The following is a 10,683-nucleotide window of genomic DNA, read 5'->3' as shown; positions in this document are numbered from 1 at the left end:
TTTTACATTATATTTTACTCAGTTGTAAGATTAAGATTTTGATCATAACTTACCTTTCCCTCTATCCATACTACACTGGAATTAAACTACAGAAAAATATTTGTTCATGAATATTACCAGGTATATCAACAGTGTGATTTATTTTTAGTTATATAATGAAAAAAATACTTGGGTGTAGAGTTTTCAAAAATAATAACCTTGAAATTAATGAAATGGTCATTAAAACATTTCTAGGTTTTGCTGTTTTATAAAAACAAACCCAATATTTAGAATTTCACAGTGAAGAGGTTCTAAATTCCTCATACAACATGAAATTATGTAAAAATAGAAGACATAGACATCTTTAACTCTTTAATCCTTTGATTAAGCAGCAAGCATTATCACTCTTCCAGGCCAAACACTGCTTAAACAAAAAAGAAAAATAATGGCGTGCAAAATATTTACAAAATATGCAAAGCACACAATAAAGACATCTCACTATATACATGTGTCATATTACTAATGAAACTAAGATTTTCCTACTGTGTGCTCTAGTGTATGTAAATCAAATTACAGCACATCCCTCAGATACAGCACCTTGGCCCACGGCTGGGATAGATTTTAAATCAATCACAATATATTTCACAGCTGGACAGATGCTGGTGCCGACCAACTTGACTGACGTATCCCACATACTGTATGCTGAAGGTCTACTGACAAGAGACAAGACAGTAAAAGCTGTATAGTACGCACATATGCAAGACAATCTAGGTACATTAAAAAATGCTTTATATATTTTTAAGATAGAACTAACTGTCCCCCATGATTTTAAAGTAAAAATAAGTATAAATTCTTGAATACTTGAGTATTTTAAATCATATTTTATCTGGTTACAATCTAGGGGCAAGAACTATTGAAGATGATCCAATGAGAATGACAGACACATCCTGGAAAAAGTTTTAGATTACGCCAGAATTTAAAGTCCTTGTGGATAGTAGTCTAAACTACAAAATTAAAACTAATCAGTGGATTTAAGTCCATAGCTCTTTAAGGCTTTACAGCCAATGGTAGGGACTATTTTCCCAATAATATGGGACTATAAGACCTCTCAGAACATCTATTACCGGTAGGTCCTTAGATGTTGACCATTTCATGAAGTAGTTCTAAATGTGATGAGAATATGAATGTGCAAACATTTAGCCTTAAGTTCCCCAAGTATAGCAATCTAAGTAATCTGTCCCTTTGCACACGTCATGATTCCAATATGAAATCATTGTTATCAAAAATATTAGTAACACATCGTTGAAATACTATCACTTGTAAAATATTCTTTGTAGGTGCCTAATGATTATGCATTGAATTAAGAAGACTTGAAATTTTTTTGTTTCTTTATAAAAAGGGGTCTCAGCATCTTAGGTTAACAGCACAATTGTGACAATATACTGATACATCTTTAGATAACACAGAACAAATTCTTAAATTTATTTTATAAAATAATGTTGATGATTTAACCCTAAACCAAATCCAGCCATACAGGTCGGCTGCAAGGAATACACAAATGTACCCAAATAATACAATAGAGATTTATCAAGAAATCATCCTTTATATTAAATGCAGACCATATTAATAAGTATGAGGGCAATTTTAAGTTCAGAACCTAAACACAAAAAGGGCATTGTAAATAAATGCTTCCATAACCACTATCTCCACATAACTGACAAAATATAATTCTAAAGTCCCCAAATGTAGGCAACTACAAGTTAAAAGCAGATAGCATTTAGAAACATTAAAAAAAAAAAGGAAAATCAAAATTAACTCCATTTTCAAGGAACTTAAAGACATCACACTTTAACAAATTAAGTCCTCATTCATATGTAAAATTATTATTCCGATCCTCTAGTTACTGATAGCTAATGGGTCAATGACCTTTAAGCAAGGACTTTGCACTAGGACCCTAAACTGTATGTTACAGTTAGTAGGTCCAGTACATTCTTTGTGGTTTCATATAATTGCTTTGCAATTGATTAAATTGCTTTCTTTGAAAGGAATATATTAACATTCCTTTAGAAAAAAAAGCAAGATTGTTTTTGAAAAAAGGGATATGTAGCTATAATTTCTTAAATATGCATTAAATGAACATACGTCAAAATCTGAAATGCAGGTTATTTATTCTTGCACTCCTAACATAGGAAAATGTTAAAATTAAATTAAAGAAAAAAAGAAAAAGTCAAACATCCTTAACTTAAGAAATTTAAGGAGTTTTCCCAATTCCTAAGTCAACATTCCTGTACTAAGAGCCTTGACTATGAAGAGGCAGGAATATAAAGAATCTCAAGAAAATAAATACAGTAAAAACAAAACAAAAAACCCTTGGTATATAGAATACTTAATCTTTTTTTTTTCCTTTTATGAGATCATGTCGCTGAACATATACTCTAGGAAGGAGGCCAACTGTAGGCTTTTTGTCGTGTAACATCTCAGATGCGTGAACTAAAAGATTCCTTAGACATCCACTTTATGCTAGCCCACTGCCACAGACCTAGCTCACAGCCTCAGCATGTAGGAAGATTAGTTGTTCCTCTCTTGCCTCAGTCAGATGAGCACTGGTAATAATGGAGGGTGAAGTTACTGCAACTCTGTCCGATTTAATTTTAGTGCAGTGAGGACTGTGAATCTGTCTGAATTCCGATAAGTGACGGTGGCTGCTGACCACCAACCGTGGACAACACGGGTCTTGGGTTTAGGCGGGGTGGCATAGAGTTAGCAGGGCGAATGAGAGGTGGTGGAGGCTGATTTAAAGTTGGCCGGGGCTGGATGAACCGAGCCTGCTGCTGGAGTGGAGGAGGCTGCCGGTGAAGAGCAGGGGCAGCAGGCAGTGTTGGACGCAGAAGTGGTGGAGGCTGGTTCAGAGTGGCAATGGGGGCTGTTGGTGTTGGAGTGGATGATGGGGCAGGAGGTGATGGACCCAGAGTCCGAGGAGCCTGTGGGGTCTGTGCCTAGAGGTGAGGAAACAAAAATACACGCATGAGATGATTGTTCCTAATGAACTTAACACAATATAGTTTGGGCTGTCACAGGAAAATCAAAACAAATCAAAACAAAACAAAAACGTAACACCAGTATTTTTTGGAAGCACAAGCTTCTTTTATTTTAAACAAAACAAAACAAAAAAACCAAAAACCAAAAAAGCAACGAAGCTACCAAACAGGCATCTTTATTAGTAAACAGCTTAACACTGGAAATAAAAATAAGACTATGAAAGAACAATACACTCTCCATTCTTCTAGGATCAGAACTTAGCATGTCAGATGACTTAAGAGTCACGAGATGCACCACTGAGTGAGTGTATTGTCAGCCTTTCATGCTCATTTAGCTCGTCCTCTGACAAATTAACCTTACAGAACACCACACAAAATGGTGATTCCTCGACTCATATTAGCTCAAATTCCATACACAAACACACCTCCTCTTCTTCATCAGTGCTCTTCCCTGATGGCACATTAGAAGCACTTTTTGTCTCCTCCCCTAAAGTAGAAGCATCACCATTAGAAGCCTGGGTTCCTTGTTCTGCTTCCCACTCCTGCAATACCTCCTCTAAGTTAAACCGACGCCTGTAGTTTACAAAGAAGTTCTTCACTTGGCCAACAGTCTTGTTGCCAATTACATCTGCAATAGCTTGAAAATCTTTACCATATTTTCGGACACCTGGAAGGCAAAGTAAATAATACACCTGGTGAAGGATCAGTAAGGAGAGCTGTGTGTACTATACATCATGCACACACAAAAGATACCAGCAATGAAAATCTTTTCTGATAAACTCTGCTCATTTCTCAATGCTGAGATAGAAGCTAAGGTATCAGGGTCCCAGATGAAAACACTCAATTATGTCATTTCATGGAGCCAGCCACTTGCCTTCAACTGAACAATCAGAAACTTACCATTTTTTACATACTCAGTTATTTTCTCCAATCCTCTCTTGAACTCTCAAATACAGTCCATTTATTGTAAAGCATTGAATTCTTTGTTCCATCCTCAATTCCATATTCATTTATTTCCCTAGTAGCCAGTCACCTAAATTTGAGCAACACCGTTTATAAACAAAACAGGATGGGAATGAGCCATCTCTTTTATCCCCTCAATGGACTGAGTGAGTAGACTTAGGGTCCCCCATTAAGAAAAGCATTATAATTTTGGTCTTAATACCAACTTCAACATGATTACTTGCTATCTCACCAGGGTTCTGACGAATAGAAATAAGAATTTAAAACATAAAAAGCAGGAGAATCATCACAATCTGATGGACAAAAAATGGGGAGCTATTTTTCAGAGTTAGTTGCATATCTGAAGGATTCCTAGCTATGCTTTACAGACTTAGGATAAGGTTACAGTAGTGACTATTAGTAGGGCACTTGTGCTTATCACTACCTTCAATTTAAGAAGGACTGTATAGTCAGTTACTGGAGAAACTAACTTTTCATTATGGAAATTTTATTATAATTAAGGATAATATTTGACTTAAGAACTTGAGATAGTCAATCATGCTACAAAATTTAAAGTGACTATATAATCAGATAGATAATTATTTGCTCTTAAGAGAATTCTAAAAGAAGTTCATTGACTCAGTCTAAAAAGAGATGCACTTAAAATACAGAAGTTGTCAAAATTTTTGATTTTACAATTTAATAACTGCTTTTTAAAAAATACCAGCAAACAATAACTCATTACTCACAGAGATGAGAACTGAGAAAAAAAACGCTGATGCCTATGATGTAAAGTGTGTAAGTAGCCAGAAATATGGGGTTGAAATAAACTTAACATGCATACAATCACAGAGGAGAGAATAATATAAGGGTGTGTTTATACTCCAGTAGAAAGGCTAGATATATTCTTACTGATACCTATCGGTATTACCCAATTATCTTAAAGCACCATCATGATATGACATAATTCCTGGTTTTAAATTCTGCCCTTATTTTAATATCAAGAACTTGGGAATAGGTATCTCTTGCTATATTCAACTAGCTAGGCTTGACTCAGTGCATTGAGGGGGAGGTCTGATATTATTAAGCTATAACTATATCTCATTTTTAATACAGAGCGTTGGGTATGTGAACTATGCTCATTTGTTCTGTTCTCACAGGGACAGACATATGCATAACAATAAAGTAATAATGATATTCAAAGATTATTTACAATATTTTAGCAACATAATGAATTTATATTCTCTTAAAATCCATGAACTAATTTCCAGTTTGAACTTCATAACTGAGTATAAATTCTAATCATGACTAGGTTCCACTGAGAGTTTATGTGGCAATAAAAATACAAGATTATATTTCATATTTGGAGTTATTGCTACATATTTAAGTACCTCTCTACTACTTATACTTTGGAAAACAGTAACTCATTTGGGATCACTGCACCAAAAAATAACTAATTAGAAATTAGATGCAGTGTTCTATCAGGATACTAATTTTCATAAGGAATATTTAATTTACATTCTAGAAATGACCAAACCTACTGAATACATAAATTTAGAAATGAAAACCTTAAATAAATCTAGGATTAGATCTGTATTCCTAGCAAGAAATCACAGTAAGACTAATGCTGACTCTAAGTCTGAAGATATTACAACCCTCAGAACACCTATTTGTTTAGCAAAATATATTCTAAAACCTACCACTAAGTTTATCCCACATCTGATTCCATTATATAACTGTCCCCTCTTCCTCTGACTCTATTCTTTTTGATCTTCCACTTTATTTTCTCTAGCTCAGTGGACTTCACCTCATCACTGATTGTTTGCATTTGCAGAATTACAGACCATCAAACCAAAGCTACTTACTACAGGAGCTTTAGTTTTCCCACTTTGGATTTCAAGGACTTTTCCAAGTCACCAAGGTATGTTTATTATTAACTCTTGTACAATCGTTTTGTATTAACTACTGTGCCAAATCTTAAGGCTCAGAGTACTGCAGACTTCTCTAGTCTGGTTGAGGATCCCAGTCTGGTCCTAAGAACAAGCGGGCCCAGATACAACGTCCTCAGCCTGCCATATGCCTGGGCAGGGTCTGCACAGAAGCGAGGGCTCCTTGGCAGTCTTCTATGGACAACAGCAGTCTCATCTGTTTGCCCCAGTGTGTTGTGATAAATTTCCTAATTTTCTGTTTGCCCCAATGTGAAAGGTTGGGAAGTACGGTCCTATGGAATACCAATCGGCACCAGCATTATTACAATGCTGAGTACATCGGAAGTGCTCAGGAAATAGGACTGGTTCTTCTTCCCCATAGGCTTCCTTCTGTTTTTCGTTCTCAAACAAGAGTCACACATAGCTGACTTCTTTATCACTTTCACGTTCCCAATAACGCTTGCTGCTCCACAGTGTATTTTGATTAGAAGGTGGAATGCTTAAGCTCTACTGTGGCTGGTAACTCATCAAACTATAGTAAACACCACTGAAGATTTACTGGCACTGCTCCTTTAGATGAATCCCCAGCTAGGCTTCTGGAGGACAACATAAGCAGGGGTAGCAATGCTGAGAAACTAACTTGAACAACATACGACAAGAGAGCTCCTTTAGTTCCAATTTGTACGTGGGGGAAGGATGCTCCATTTTCCCCCCCATAGTTTATAATAAACAAGGCCATCTGATTGCTTTATCATAAAAGGAATTAAATCTCTCTCTTCTCCTGAAGATGTAAAAGGCGAAGGTCCATTTGAACCATGGTTTTAAATTAAACTTCTCACCTTTAGGTCTGGAGGTCAGTTTTCAAAGGTTAGTGGAATAAAACTTCAGAGAACCCTGGAAGAGGTAAATTGTAAATTTCCCAGGGAGAGAAAAAATTGTTTTCAGTCAAATTTCTAAATTTCATTTGAAAGCTACAATGAAATAATTTGGCCTCTTGTGCTGGCAGATGATACCTTACAGTCTTTAATATAACATATACTTTTAACGTTTGGGAATTAACATAAACTATAACTCATTAGGATATTGTGTTATCATAACAGTTTTGAAAGTCCACATTTTCCAATCAGTATTCTATATTACCCAAAAGAAAACCATGCATGCATATTTTTGAGCTTTGGCTAGTAAGACAGTAACTTGAGGAGCATTTGTAACATGTTGTTTCCCAATTCTGGATGTGGAATTTATATAGACTCTTTTTTTCCTAGATAGATGGGATATCATAAATCTGCTTTTGGTATAGGGGAAAAAAAAATCTAAAACACTATAGTGGAAACTGCTTTGAGATAGTAAAATTTGGAGGGATAATTTTTCCTGTTTCCTACAGCAAAATTTCTTAAAGTGAGCATGTACTTAGTATAATTGGGAAATGTTAATTTTTTTTAAAAAATCTATCTTTGAAATAAGAACATAGTAACATCTAGAAACTCCACGGATGTGGTTCTTTCCTATTAATAAAAGATTAATTTTAGACTCTATTTGGGAACATGCATTTCTTTCCTCCTTCTGTAAATCTCTTCCAGAATTTGTGTCAAAGAAGGTAAAAAGATATCAACAGCAGTGGGGCAGTGACTGGTACATCTAAGTGAGTGCTAAAAGTCAAAATCATATATTCTTTCCAATGTCTAGCCTTTTTCTTCTGAGTTTTGCGTTTCCATATTCTTTGTTTTAAGTTAATCTATCATAAAAATGCTGGGAATTTTGAATTATTAATTATTTGAAGCAAGTGCATCAGAGGGCTGGCAACTGTACTTTTGGGTCTCCATTCTTACTGTATCTGTTATAACAGAAGAGACTCTCTAAAGCGCATATGTACCTTTTAAATGGGAAAGAATGAATCTCCTATTTTCACTTCCTTTTGATTATTCATGTACTAGGCTACAATCCTTATGTCTTAATCAACTGCCAAATTTCTTTTCCCCCTAAGTTAGGAACCACTCTAGCTTTTTAAAGAAAGTATGAGATAAAATTAGAAAGAAGACAAGTTCTAGATTTGCAACTTCATTTCTCCTAAAAAGGAATGAATGTATGAACTACAGGGAGAGAAGGTAACATTTAACTGTAAGGATAACCCCCTTGAACATAGCTCTGTCATTTCCTGTTTTATATGAGAAGGCAGGCAATACATACATATAAAAAAATAACTAAAAATTAAAGTTGACATCTTGATAAAACTGGCAAAATTTTGTTTGTTGTTTATCCTAAAGTAACACAAATTTTTAGTTGGGGAGCATATTTATATTAGCACTGACTAAGAAGTGAATAGTGTACATTTAAGAGATCTAAATTAAAATGGCAAATACTATACCATACTTCTGGCCCTATGTACTTTAAAGAGTAAATGTTTTGTACTATCATTTAAATATATTGTTATTTTTTGAACATAGCTAACAATTACTCCATTTTATATGAAAACACACACACACACACACACTTAGAATCTAATTCCTTTCTTAATTCTTGCTAAGTAGGAAATATTTATCATATGAATATCAAGATTGATTTTAGGATAATTTGTAAAAACACTATAAATTAGCAAAATATATTTATACTATATGATACAAACTACAAATGGATATCTCGCCATTTATACAAATATGTGAAGACTATAATTCGTTTCACTGTTAACTAATTTGTTATAATACAAAATTTAGATACTTAAGGCTGAAACAGATTACAGAAGTTGTAGAAATACCGTTCTTGGCAAGTATTTTAAGAGGATTAAATTATCAGCATCTATAATATCCCACTTGGGGACTCTTGAATGTTATTAAAGTTACATAGCTAGAACTAAAATTAACATAATAAAGTGATAGATTACACAAGGATAACTAGACATTCCTATTTGGTTTAAGCATGATTTTCCCCCTTTCCGAATAAGGGGAAATTGTTTATTATTTATTTATTTAAATACTATAAATAACATTCATTTATTTAAATATTTATTATTTAAATGGTTATTCAGTTAACAACAATATGAGTAGATGGGAAGTAAAGCCCTAGAAAATGATCTTAATATATTCACTTGGTTTTAAAAGAGTTACAACAAAAATGTTTATTTAATAATAGAGTTATAAATCTCACTAGTGACACTAGAGTCAGTATTTTTCTCTCCAGGTCACTGTAATAGTCAACTATGAGTAAGACAAAACAAAGCATTTAATAAATGAGTGTCAGATCAGAATACAGAGGGTGCCAAAAAAATGTATGTACATATTAAGAAAGGAAAAAAACTATTAAAATTGTAATAATATACACAATAACAAAAGATGAATACAAGTCACATTTGACTTCTACAATTACAAGAGGTGCTCAAAGTGGTTACCATCAGCATCCAGACACTTCTGAGTATGGCGAACTACTGCTTGAGCAACGTTGACCAAAGTGTCCACTTGTATACATGTTTTTGGCACCCCCGGTATATATGTAAAATGTCTTGACTATAAAATCCTATATAAACTAAAAAATGTTACTATCAAAACATAAATGATGTACTACTTCATGAAACCGAAATGGCCATAATAATAATAGCATCATATAAAGGTTTATCATAAATAAAGATTAAAAAGAAAAAACAGAAACAATTGCCTGCTAAGACAAACACTTCTAGATAGCAAACCATACATGTCAAAATTAAACTGCAATTATGTACCTCAACCACACAGTAATGTCAGGCACAGCTGACATTACTATATGATTATATTGTTTATAAGACACACTTCTGAGCATTATATAAGTGTGTGGACATGAGGCAAAAATGGCACTTTTTAATTCTCCCTTAAATAGCTATTTTGGATGCAAATAGCTTTATATTGTTTTATTTTATGTAACAATAAAAACTCGTAAAAAACAAAAACAAAAAACCTAAAAGACCCAAACAGAAAACAAAAATTTCAGAGTCAAATAAGTAAAAATAAAGACATTAACATATTAAGAAAGTACTTTCGAAATCCTAAGAACATGCCTATTTCCCCAGAAATTGCTGCATTAACATAATTTATTTAAGGGTTACTTTTTAGATGTGCATAAGAATACTGAAACGTTTGAGTGTACCTATAAACACTGCATTCTCTTAATATTTATAAGCTGAGACAATGTCCACATATACAGCTCACACTATAGACGTATACCTTGCCACTGTCTCTTCCCTTGAATGTAGCTTGCACAATATACAACCCGGCCACAGTCAACGAGCTCTACCACGTAAAGCAGTGCTACATGCAGAACAGCATCAAATCCCGAGTACTGTATAGAGAAACATTAGCTCCGAGTTTCCTTGGCGACTCTCCTCAGAAAATCCTTTCACTGGGACAATTTCTTGCACTAGAGTACAGGATTAATGTACTAACCTTTAAGCCACTGAATACTGGAAACTAGGGTTAAATTCCTGTAAGTTACAGACTGCAATGAAGGGAAACACAGGCTTTACGTCAATAAAAGTAATGCCTACTCCAATAACTGTTAGAGCTATAAGTCATAGTTCTAAATGAATTTGAAGCAGCCATTAAAAACACTAAATTTTTAATCAAAAATTTAAATCATGTTTTGAATTTTAAAACAGCTATGATTGAACCTTATAAACAAATTTGTTCTGACTCATTCAGAAACTTAGTTCTACAATTACAGATATGCTCACTGCACACCCAGCATCCTGCCTCCCCAGGATCAAGTATTTTTATTTATGAAATGACTGTGTGTGCTGTACAGGCCAAAGAGATGGCTGACATCAACCTGTGGGC

The 10,683-nt window shown here is 34.2% G+C and overlaps 1 protein-coding gene across 12 annotated transcripts in view; it reads right to left on the bottom strand.

The window, feature by feature from the left end:
• Window positions 1-338: 338 nt before the first annotated feature.
• The window catches only part of RCOR3 (REST corepressor 3), a 48,918-nt gene continuing 38,573 nt past the window's right edge, over window positions 339-10,683 (bottom strand). For 4 of the 12 annotated variants that reach the window (XR_013991799.1, XM_081026801.1, XM_081026799.1 and 1 more), the window contains 2 exons: window positions 3,443-3,684; window positions 339-2,975 (listed from right to left, as the gene is read on the bottom strand). Coding sequence is in view for 8 of the 12 variants with exons in the window: in XM_081026801.1 (XP_080882927.1) it covers window positions 2,631-2,975; window positions 3,443-3,684 (587 nt within the window). In the remaining 4 variants the exon portion in view is untranslated. Of the gene's footprint in view, window positions 2,976-3,442; window positions 3,685-3,884; window positions 4,051-6,726; window positions 6,782-10,683 lie in introns of those variants that run through there. The other 8 variants (XM_081026803.1, XM_081026802.1, XM_081026805.1 and 5 more) reach the window with 6 other exon arrangements.

The sequence above is a fragment of the Rhinolophus hipposideros genome, assembly GCF_964194185.1.
Source record: "Rhinolophus hipposideros genome assembly, chromosome: 19".
NCBI classification, from domain to species: Eukaryota; Metazoa; Chordata; class Mammalia; order Chiroptera; family Rhinolophidae; genus Rhinolophus; species Rhinolophus hipposideros.
This window is presented reverse-complemented; position numbering and strand designations above follow the sequence as displayed.